This window comes from Prionailurus bengalensis, chromosome C1 (assembly GCF_016509475.1).
Source record: "Prionailurus bengalensis isolate Pbe53 chromosome C1, Fcat_Pben_1.1_paternal_pri, whole genome shotgun sequence".
Classification (NCBI taxonomy): Eukaryota; Metazoa; Chordata; class Mammalia; order Carnivora; family Felidae; genus Prionailurus; species Prionailurus bengalensis.
The window spans coordinates 58,170,170-58,182,369 of record NC_057345.1 but is presented as its reverse complement, the minus strand read 5'-3'; the positions used below and the strand labels follow the sequence as shown (position 1 = coordinate 58,182,369).

Sequence of the window (12,200 nt, the reverse complement as noted above, 5' to 3'; positions counted from 1 at the left end):
TTGGATATTTAGAGCATCTTTTAATTTCTCTACTCTGTGAGATAATAGGTAGACACATCTATACGTTCTAAAATTCCAGATTTTAGGCAAATTTCAGGTAATCTGAAAATGCATATCATGATAGTAGGAAGAAGATACATATGAGTTTACACATGAAAGACATACTACATTATTTCACATTTGAAAAGAAGTATCAAAGGTTATGAAGTTTTCACATAGATGAAATAATTATTTTAGTCTTAAATAAGACCAACTACCTTACTAATGTTTAATCAATACAGGATTGCATGGGGTTCTTAAAAAAAGTAGAGAAGCAAGCAAATGATTATCATGATTTTTACTGATGATATGATTATGGAGCTTGAAAATAGATTTCAGGTAAAGTGCATATATGGATGGTTAATGTAAACAGCTCTTAATTCCATTCAGAGTAATAAGTGAATAAAGCTTTTTCTTTCATGGGAAAATTATAGTAGCTTTTGCCACTATGTAAGTGGATATGTTTCCCCCCTTGGGTAGGCAACCTCCCCCTTGGCTCTGATAGGTATTCCTTCAACTTCCTGTCATCACATTCATCCTCTTATCTTTCCTCAAAAAGAAGTAGATCCCCCTCCTTTCTTCAATGAGATTTTCAACTTTCTCTTCACCGGTACTTCTCATCAGCCTTCAAATATGATCAGGTGTCTGCCACTTTAAAAATTCCTTCTGTCTTCCTTACATCCCTTTTTATATTCTACCATAATTCTTTCATTCCTTATGAAGAAGCTCCTTTCTTGATATTCTAGGTTTCTATGTTTACCTACTCCTTAATGTAGGTTCCAATGAATTCCACTCCATCAAGTAGGTATTAAACTGCTTTTGCCAAGACCACCAATGATCTGTTTCTAAATCCAGAGAGCCTTTAGTCATACTTATTTTGCTTGATTTTTTTTTTTTTTTTGGCAACACATGACACTGTTGACCTCTACTTCCTTAAAACATTTTTTTCCATCTAGTTTTTTATTGGTCACTGGAGTTGAGAGCCCTATCTATTCTACTCCAACTGATTAGTCAAAGCTAATCATATAATTCCATTCATCTTGCTAGGGGTGGGAAGTCCTTCACTATTTTGGATCAATGAGATCTAAGAAGACATTGGTATTTAGGGTTGAAAAGTTTTGCTTGAAGTTTTGAAAAGTTTTGCTAATAAGAGGTAGGGATTTAGGATTGAAAAGTTTTGCTTGTAACAGACTGCTTTTGGAAACTTGGCTCTTTCCCTTGATGGATTTGGAAGAGGAAGCTTGTATCTCTAATTGTCACTGGCACACAACTTAAATAATGAGAGGAACCAATTTTGGGATAAAGCCAACAATATGGATAGAAGAACGGAGAGGGAGAAAAACCCTAAGTATTTAAAATAATATAACTGAAGACTAAATCTGAGGCTTACTCTAGATCTTGATAATCAGCTAGATGTTTACTTAATATTCAAGGCTGTTTCCCTTGAAGTTTCTATAACTTGTGGTAGACCCTATTGATAAAATCTATCGTTATTCCTTCTCTGTTCTTCTTCCTAAGAACATCCCTAAATGTTGGTGTCCCATGGAGCTCTGTGTCATCCATCTGCCTCACAGCTCAATTATGACATATATTTTGATGATTGCTAAGTCTGTACCTTTAGCTAAGATTTCTCTCCTGAACTTCAGATAAATATCTCTAAATATCCACTAACCGTTACCACTTAGATACCCTAAAGATACCTCAAGTCAACATAGTAAAATGTAAACTAGGCTTGCCTCCTCCACTTCCAACCATTAACTCTTCTTGTGCTTCCAGTCTCAGTGAATGGCACATCAGTCCCTTGTCCAAATGAGAAACCTGTGTCTCAACTATGGAACTTATATCTATCTCCTATACCCTATGTCCAGTCAATCCCAACATCAAGTTGGCTCACCTTTTAAGAAGATATTGAATCTATGCATTTCGCTCCACCACCCATTGCTTCCACTTACTCTCCCCTGTATTACAGTAGAAGCTTTTTAACTGGTCCAGTTGCCTTCAGTCTTTCTTCTCTATAATTCATATTCTGAAAAGCTATCAGAATGTTCTTTAAATGAAAATTTAATCTTTGCTTTCTCATGTTTAAAACATTTCAAAACTCCCCTTCTCATTTCCTTCAGAATAAAGTACAGCACGATCAACCTTCTGTTTACCTTCCAGCCTTATTTTACACCACTCCTCTCAACTTTAGTTTCTTTACTAAACAGGTGCCCTTTCCAGAAAATCTCATAACCCTGTATCCCAACTTCAAAGCACTAATCACACATTACGTTTATCTGCTGTGTTAAATATTGCCCAACAGGCAGATTAATAACATGTGTAACACCTGTAATCAGGGTATTAACAGCTATTTGAGGTAAAATAATTTGATATTTAATATATATATATATATATATTTTAAAAAGCACTGAAGTAGTCATCAAGAGGAAAATCATCACCTAAATTACAAAGAAAGTATGTGATTATGTAGTATATATGTAAGCTATGAAGCATAATTACAAAATTCAACCTAAGAAATAAAACAGTAGCAAGAATAATACAAATTTTCTCCATGATCTTACCCCAGTTTCCTCTTTAGAGATACCTCTAATCATAAATTTTGCTAACCATTCCCTTTTAAAAATAGTTTTCTGACTCATGTACTTATGCCTAAACAACATATTTTAGTTTTGCTTATTTTTGAGAATTATAAATTTGATAGGTTTGATGTGTTCCATCTTCTGAAACTTGTTTTTTACTAAAATTATGTTTCTAAGGTTTATACATATTATCATAATTACTGATTAATTAAAGCAATTTTCATTGATTTAAAATATCCTTTTGTGTGAATAACAGAATTTATTTACATAGTTTTCTGGTGGTAGGTTTTTCCAGTTTCCTACCATTGTAAACATTAAAAGTGTCTTGAATAACATCTTAGGAGGACAATTTTTAGAATATAAGGTACACTCATGGTCATCTTTATAAGATAATTTGATTCCAAAATGGCTGTTTTTATTCCTACAGGAACTATGAAAAGGTTTCCATTGTTCTTATACTAGCAAACAGTTTACATTTTTCAGACTTAATTTTTGTGGACTAGTAGGTATAAAGTAGCATCTGTTTTTTTTTTTTGCATTTCTGATTGACAAAAATATTCTGCTTTTTAAAATGTTTATTTACTCTCTTAATTCTCCTTGTATTTTACCATTCTTTTGTATTGTGTTGTATGTCTTTTCTTATTGACTATATGAGTTTTAAAAAATATATTCTGGAATAGCAATCCCTTGTCTCTCATATATGTTGTAATTATCTTTTCCTGGGTTGTGGCTTTCTTCTTATTCCCTTTATGGTAATTTAACATGTAGCATTATAATTACTTACTTATCACTTAGGCTACCTCACTAGACTAAAAGATCTTCAAGTTAAGACACCATATCTTACTTTTGTTCCCCAGAATCTAAAAACTGCTCAACACATAGCTAAGCACAGTTGCTCAGTAAGTATTTATCGAGTGAATGATTAGATGAATGAACTGGTATGACTTTACAAATGGTAAATCAATCGTTTTAGTTGAATTTCATTTTACACAAATTGGCTACACCATACTGCTAAACTCAAGAGGGTCAGAAGTGTATATTACACACAATCCTCTACTTGCACTTCAAAGGTGGGTATCAGACACTAGTAAGAGGTGATAGTATCCATAGAGGTGGCAGGATATTGTTTATAAAAATTTGTTACCAACTCTGAACATTTGGCAGTGTTCATTTTTCATTCTTTTCATGCACTTATGGTTAACTAGACTCCTTATAGTGGGAAAATATTTAGTCCAAATTTATTACAAAATTAGAAATGAAGTTATGACATAAAATATGGATTACATATTACAATGGATGCACAAGGTTCATGGTTTGTGTCATTAATTTGAAACTGGTTACCTTTTTAGTAATGGTGTCCGGAGGTACATCCCGCCTCCCAAGAGGATAAGGATTCCATTGGCCACTAGGAGATACATCTTCTTGTCCATTGTCTAAAATGTTGCTTTGCTGGGACGGGGTCTATTGCAAAAATGGTATGGCATTCTTTAGTGATGTAATAGAAGTTTATCATAGTTTTCTGAAAAGAGTCCCTAGTGACTGTAAGATTAATTGTGTTTAATCGCAGAAAAACAAACATTGTGAACTGGAAGTATTATTATTCACTATTTACTTAATAAGAATTCTGAATTGACAGGTTTTTGGAAGCAATGAGAAATTCAATGAAAATAACCACTTTAGAGTTATTTACTGAATTTTAAATAAAAGTTTAGATTATTTACAATACCTGAATAAAAAATAATCCGAATAACATTAACCAATTGTTAAAAACCACAACATTTAAAAATTGCTTAATTCATTTCTTTACTATAATCTTACCGTTTAGACTATAAACTGAAACCATATAATACATAGTATATAACTTTCAATATTCCAAACCTAAAACAAATTTTATAAGGCTGTACTGATTCTGGGAGAACATGCGTTGCACTAATCCAAAATAGTGTTAATAATAGCATAGTGTAAGACTTACGGTACTATGACATTATCTACAGATAGCTTTTAGGGAAATATGAAAGCAACATCAAAAAAGTTGTGTTATTAGAATCACAGCATAAAATAAATCTGACTGTTGTGTTTCTAAATTTATTTATATAGATCATTTGTGCTTTAAGTTTAAACACCTCATATATTTTTAGCTGATTTACTGCTTATTATTTTTAACAAATAATAATACCCCTGTATTTATTATTATTAGTATTTGATATGGGAGAGAGTTCCATAGTTTGACCTGAGCAGGTAATTACAACCATCAGAAAGATGGGCTCCCATAGAGGGATATATTTTTCCTGTGGAATGAGATTAACTTTTCTCAATGACTTTTCTCCTTCTCTAACCTACCACATACGCAGCTACTCCTTGATTTGCTGGGGAATTCTTCTGTGGATGAGAAATTATGCTGTTTTGTACACCGTTTTCTGTATATGTTTTGAAGTATCCCTATGGATAAATCAAGCCTAGTTAGAGGGTGCATGTGCAGCTCTATTCTGTGTGAGGAAGTGTCCAACCCCAGGGTGGGAGAACTGGGCCATTCTCTTCACAATGTTGCACAGATGGGCGGCTTGGCAGCTCTCATCTGGTTATACAGAGTGGTCCTTGTTGGTTTTTAAAAAAACAATTATATAACCATCCAATCTGCATGCTGATTGCATGCGTTTTTTAAAAAGGATTGCTTGGAACTATTTTAAAACAGGGTTATGATACCAGATGGAGTTTTCCTAAGGTATAATGGATATAATGAAAAGTAAGGAGGTAACTCAATTTTCTTATTGTACTTTGGCCATGTGAATTCCTTTTTCAGGAGTCTATCAGAAACTATGAACAAAGAGAAAAACCATCCTGAACTGAAGCTTCTGGGTTAGCTAGGAATGCATTCACTTGTGGTTGTTTGAAAATTCGCATGTAGGTAACACATTTAAAGTACATATTACTTGAAAAAAAACAGATTGCTACTAAATCCCTGTCTGTCTGTTTTCAAGCATTAATTTTCCTTTATTTCCTAATATTTCCTTTATAATATTTCCATTATAGTCTTTTCCTTTTTCAGATTAACACGTTTGCATATGCCCCCCCCCACAGTTTTTCTATATATTAAAATACAACAAATCAAGTTATTAAAATTAAGCAGTTAAAATATAAGTATTCAGGGTAAGCACTCCTAGCTGGTGTTTTTTTGTTTGTTTTTAGTTTAAATTAATATCCATGTCTTTCTGGCTTGATTTCTTTGCCAGTGAAATGGGATAAAAAATGTGTTCATCTGGCTAGGTGTTTGCAAAATACACTTTTAAGAAGTGGCCAGAATATATAACACAGATATCCCTTTTTTTCCCCCCTCTATATCATGTCCATCTCCTTCTCTATTTCCTCTACGAGTCCTGCTTCAGCTTCCCAGACAGGACTCTTTGTCACAGAGAGCAACTGAGAATTGCAGAATTTTTCTTGGTGTTAAAAAAAGGTGAAGGGGCGCCTGGGTGGCGCAGTCGGTTAAGCGTCCGACTTCAGCCAGGTCACGATCTCGCGGTCCGTGAGTTCAAGCCCCGCGTCAGGCTCTGGGCTGATGGCTCAGAGCCTGGAGCCTGTTTCCGATTCTGTGTCTCCCTCTCTCTCTGCCCCTCCCCCGTTCATGCTCTGTCTCTCTCTGTCCCAAAAATAAATAAACGTTGAAAAAAAAAATTAAAAAAAAAAAAGGTGAAAACCCTTTAGTTGACATCCTAATATCGTAATGGTGTAGGTTCTTCATTCATTTAGGAATCTCTCTTTTTAAAATTAGAATTAGCAACCACATCGATTCTACATTACAGGGGTCAAAGAAAACATAAACATGCAGACACGTGAAAAAAATACTTTCACTAGACACGGAAATTAAAGGAATTTCCTGAAAGCAATTTCCTTTATTCATTTCAAGAATGCTCTGGCCTTTTTTGTTTTTCTTAAGTGAGACATCCTAGGAGGAAGGGGAGTTTAAGTTTGGAGAAGTAGAAAGACCATGAAAACAGCTTATCAATGTTGGGGGGAGGGCGGGGATGGGTAATCTAAAAAAGAATTATACAGTGGGTTCACATTCTGTTCCTAAGGTGTACAGCTATTTACTAAAAAATTATACTTTTCACAAACTGCTACTGAATTGTATGTAAATGCAGTTGCTGAGTTGTGAAAATTCTAACAAAGGTTAAAAGGAGCAATGAAAAACATCTAAAAAAGTAATGAAGCTATCATTGTTGAAATTTGTTATTTCAGAGAAAATAACCAAATTGAGATTCAGTTACTCATTCAATTATTTCTAATACTACATTCTAGATGTTTTCTTTAGATACTTTAAAAAAGTAGGAATGAATCTTCTTTTCCTCAGCATATGTAACCAATTAAATATAGAAGACATTGAAAATCACCATATTGCACCATTTTCTCAGCGTCTAAATTCTGTAGATCTTTAATATTTCAAAATATAGACAAAATGGTCATTATGATTTAGTGAAAAATCAGAAATTATATTTGTTAAGAAATACTCCAATGCTAGGAGTTTTGCTGATGGGACTCTGTCCCAAAAATGACCATGGACATTTATAGATTTAACATTTATGTTTTTGACTACTGTGAATGAGCACAAGTGTGTACTGGAAGAAGTAATTTCTAATTTGGCTGAGACATAAATATGCATGAAAACGTGTGATATATATATGCATGTATATAAATGTGTGCATGCATGTGTTTATATGTGCCTATGTGAGTATGTGTGTATATGCAAGATTCACGTATATGAATAAATGAGCTTAGCTGACCCAGTAGTTTTACTTGGGTTAGCTAATTAATGGATACACTGAATGCTTGACAAATTATACTTACTGCATTTAGCTGGAGAAATTATATGAGAGTGGTATTAGCATTTGGCACTTTGCAAATGTCTCAGGATGTGTGCCTTAAGATCTCAAGGATCTATTTTGCTTAGTAATTAGCCTATAGGCATTACCATAGATTCAAAAATGTTTTCAAAGGCATTACCATAGATTCAAAAATGTTTTAAAAACAATTTTCCCAAAAGTATTTCCAGTGAAAATCGGAATATAATTTATTTTCCACATATATTTAAAAAGTTACAATATAAATGATTTTGATTTCAAGGCGTTCAATCTGAAGGTGGTAATGTAATGTTCAGATGATTTTTAAACCAGCATTTCATTATTATGCTTAGGAAGCGTATGTATGAGTACTAACATTATTATGTTGGTAATGTTAGTCATTGTCCATGAGGATTTATGTGGATTTACAGGCTGGAGGTTTTTTTCATAATTAGAAAGATAAGTGAATCTTCCTTGAGTGATAGATAGCCAATAATAAATCCAGCAGAATCAATAGAAACTATAGGCAATAGAAACTATAGCCCCAAGGTGCTACATAAATCTTGCTTTGCTTTCAGCAGAAAAAAATGGGATTAAGTAACCCATGAGAGTAGGGTGAATAAATGCATATCAAATGTTGGTACTATTTGATCCTGAATCATGTGCATAGATCCAGTAAGAAAGGACATTAGAAATTTAAAAAATAATTTTAAATAGGTGCAAACATTTCTATCTAAATTTCTCTAATTCAAAAGATAGTAGGATGAGTATCAAGTAATAAAACAGATAGCAAGGTCATCTTCTTCCAGGCAAAATTCTATGAAAAGATTATTTAATACATATATTTCCATCATTGCAACTTCCCTTCCTCTGAAATTGTAATTTATATTAGTGTCTGTTCCAATAAGGCACTAAGTAGTGGGTGCTATGGTATAATATGGTGGTAGAAGTTGAAAAGAAAGGAACAAGACAAAAAAGTATCAGTTTCTTCAATGTGGAAGAGATCATGCTATACCCCAGCCACACACCTGCAGAGGTGGAATTAGAAGAGGCCAATGATTTCTTCCCCAGTCCCACTTGTCTCTGGGGCTGCAGTAGCAGGAATGATTAACTTGTGGTTTTGGGGGGTTCACAATCTTTGGCCTTTCCCTGCCATCAAGCATATTTCCTGGTGATACTGAGTGCCCAGGAAATGGGTGAGCATGAGGTAACTTTAAGCGGTTACTTTAAGGTAAAGGTAAGGTAAGGTTACTTAAGGTAACATTAACCATTTACTAAATTCTGCTAAGAGAGCCCTGTGTCTGTAGCACAGAGGGAATGATTTGGGTCATGATAGGTTTTGGATTAGTTAATATATTCGACTTGTGTATTCTCTTCTCCATCCCATAATATCTATTTTTCTGGATTATTGTGAAGATGATGTGAGATAATAATGTATATGAACAAAGTTTATCAATTATTTTGAGTTATGTTCTCTGAAAATGCCAGGTTTTATAAATATTTGAGAAGGCTTCATTGTACAGTAAAAACAGCAGGGACCAGGGTGCCAAGCAGAGTCAGATTCAAATTTTGCCTACTACCATGTTAAGTGCCAGGGTTACAGTAGTAAAACAGAATTGAGGGAAGTTCCTTTGTGTGACACGTGAGCCTCAGTTTCCTCATTTGTACAATGAGATAAATATTTCCTTTGTGGATTTATGAGGGTAGTGTGAAAAAACATATTTAAGGTACCTAATGGTACCAGGTACACAGTAGATTCTTAATAAATCCTAGTCTTTATTCTCTTGTTGAAATTCTTATTCTACCATTAATCTGGATAATAAAAATGGCATTTTGAACTGACATTTTACAATATTAGATTTCTCTCTAATAACATAAAATTTCAAGACAATAGCTAAGCTCAATTACAACAGAACACATCCAAAGAAGCACATGGAACCATTAATAATGTCATAGAAAGTTGCTTGAAATGCTTTTTGGAGAGGCAGTAAATAAATGATAAATGGATAAATGAATGAATAAATAAATAAATGAATAGATAGAAAATATTAATAATTTTATAATTTAATAGCTGATTTATATAGGTTAAGTGTTCTGGTTATAAGTACTATTAATTTTTTTAGGAAATTAAAATAAATATCAATGAATAAAAACATTAAAGAATATTAAATATTAAAATAATTTTGGGGCACCTGGGTGGCTCAGTCAGCTGAGCGTCTGACTTCAGCTCAGGTCATGATCTCATGGTTTGTGAGTTTGAGACCCGCATTGATCTTGCTGCTGTCAGCACAGAGCCCGCTTTGGATCCTGGGCCCCACCACTCTGTTCCCCTCCCCTGCTGATGGTCTCTCTCTCTCTCAAAAAGAAATAAAACATTTAAAAAATAATAAAATAATTTTGTTGTATTTATTAACATTCTGTTAATATCTTAACAGATGTCATAAAATTACCATAGAATATGTAATTTACTGTTCATAGTATGGAGCCTATATGTGGCATGTAATTCATGAAAAATGTTTAATACTTGACCTGGCATGTAATAAATATGAACAAATTAGAAATATTCAACGCACAGCAAAATCTGGGAAAGTCTTTTCTTTTCATCTACATAAATATTCACTTTTAAAATAGAAGTATAGATTCTTTGATCTTCATTCACAAATCCTTTAAATAATATCCTTTAATAAATATCCTTTAAATAATTTATTACAAATTTGTTTAAAAAATTGAAAAAAAAAAACTAGATATTTTTGGTAACTTAAATAGAAACTCAAACCAAAAAACAAATAATACACTGAGTCAGGACCTCAGTTAGCACAAATAGTGACTTTCTGTCAATTACCAAAATGGAGGTCAGGGGAGGTCAGAAGCACTGAAAGGTGCCCTCTCTGGGCAACCTGCAAAAAGATAGTCTCAGTGTGACAGAGAAAATACAAACAGTGCTCCTTTCTCTTAATTGAGAGAGTTTAAGGCTTGAAAACAGAGTATGGGGAAAGAGTGTGGATTTCAGCCCTGAATGTTCCCCGGGTAGGGCACTACCTACACAAAAGTAGCTGCAACTCGAATTCCAGTGCTTCCGTGGTAATGCATGAAAATGTTAATTTAGATTCCTTCGACATTCAGAGTCATTTACCACAGCACCTAACTAAGGATTGCCAGGATTGTCATTTAGGAATTTTATAAATAAAAAGAGCTCAGTATTTCCACGGGAACATGAACAGTTTTGTCAATTTTATCTACTGAAAATGTTTGTTTATAAATTGCTCTTACTCTATATTTTCAATGAAATTCTCGTGGCTCACGAGCATTTAGAGACTGAAAAGAAATCTTAAATTACTGACATTAATTTTTATTATCTTAAGTAGCGAAAGTATTGTAATAGGTTTTTATGCAAAGGAAAATAATTTTTGCCTGTCTCCTCTCCTGGTGAGAAGGGTTCAGGGAAATTAAGCCTCAAACATAGGATCTGTTAGCAATGGCCAGTGGAGCCAAGAAAGGAAAATTTTAAGAGAGGCTGTCTCTAAAACTTGGCAGAGAAACCAAAGAAATTTTCAAATTAAAGAAGCTCTGTGGAAGAGATGTGCCTGAGCACAAAGATAACGGGGCAGAGACAGACTGGAATCCATGGAAGTAGGGTCTGGAGTATTATTGAGATATCGAGCACTCAGTGCCCATACCTAATAAAGTTCCTGCACTGGAAGCAGGTAGGAAAGTTGTCCCAGATGTCTAAAGCTCAAAGTTTATAGGCCTTAAACTGATAATTTAGGGTCATAAAATCCTTTAGGGGTAATGGAGTAGTTGCCCTGTCCGTATTCTTTATTCCCTCCCTTGCCTTCTCTCTCTCTCTCTCTCTCTCTCGTGGATAATAACATATTGATGATAATTCGTTTTGAGATGGAATATTTCAATACTTGAATTATTCTTGGTTTGCAGTTTAATGCAGCTCCCAAAGAAAATTCCTTTAGCTCATCTCTGTACCTAACCGAGGAAGGTTGAAAAGTCTCCAAATATGATAACTCTGTAATATTTCCGATATAAATGATCTTAGAGCTATAGTAACAGTTAATGAATGCATTTTCTAGGCTACCCCACACAAGATCAGAAAATTAATACAGCAACACAGAGGTACTGAATTTATATCTGGGGAACACTGCAGACATTGAGAAATATATGTTTCAAGTATAGCCCCATTTTTCAGAATATATTTATGTCATTCTATAGATGGATAAGCAAATAGGACTAAACATTAAACAAAATAAGGGGTTTTCCATATAATTTGAGGGGGTTCAAGCAATAGCTCCCTTCCTATCAACATGTCTCTAATCTGCTCACTGAATTTTGAAATTCCACCCGCTTAGTTTAAGGGTTTGATTTCTACCAAGTGCCAAGCCCTCCAGGGGAGAGACCTATTTCAGTTGTGATGTCTCATTTACTCCTTAGTGCAAACACATTTCAGGGTCTTTTGAATGCTGGTTTTGTGAGGGCAGAAGATGAGAACCCTGGGCATCTGAGGGGACATGAAGAAAAGGTTCCATTAAAGTAGAGGCTGCCATAGAAAGGGTCTTGCTGATAGTGTGCTGGAGCTGACTTGTACTAGCTCGTGAGAGCTAACTGGACTCATGTCCCAGTTCTGTGTTCAGCGATGTTAAGTTAGTACCTTGAATTTGGCCATAGAGGGAGTGGTTACATCACAGACATTAGCAAACACCACAAACCAGGGTTTGTTCTTCTCCCTGGAAGGAAAGTT

The 12,200-nt window shown here is 34.2% G+C and overlaps 1 protein-coding gene across 3 annotated transcripts in view; it reads right to left on the bottom strand.

Moving 5' to 3' along the window:
- LRRC7 (leucine rich repeat containing 7) overlaps nt 1-12,200 on the bottom strand; it is a 553,650-nt gene that overhangs the window by 72,362 nt on the left and 469,088 nt on the right. For all 3 annotated transcript variants that reach the window (XM_043575239.1, XM_043575241.1, XM_043575240.1), the window contains one exon: nt 3,960-4,079. In XM_043575239.1, the coding sequence (XP_043431174.1) occupies nt 3,960-4,079 (120 nt within the window). The remainder of the gene's footprint in view (nt 1-3,959; nt 4,080-12,200) is intronic.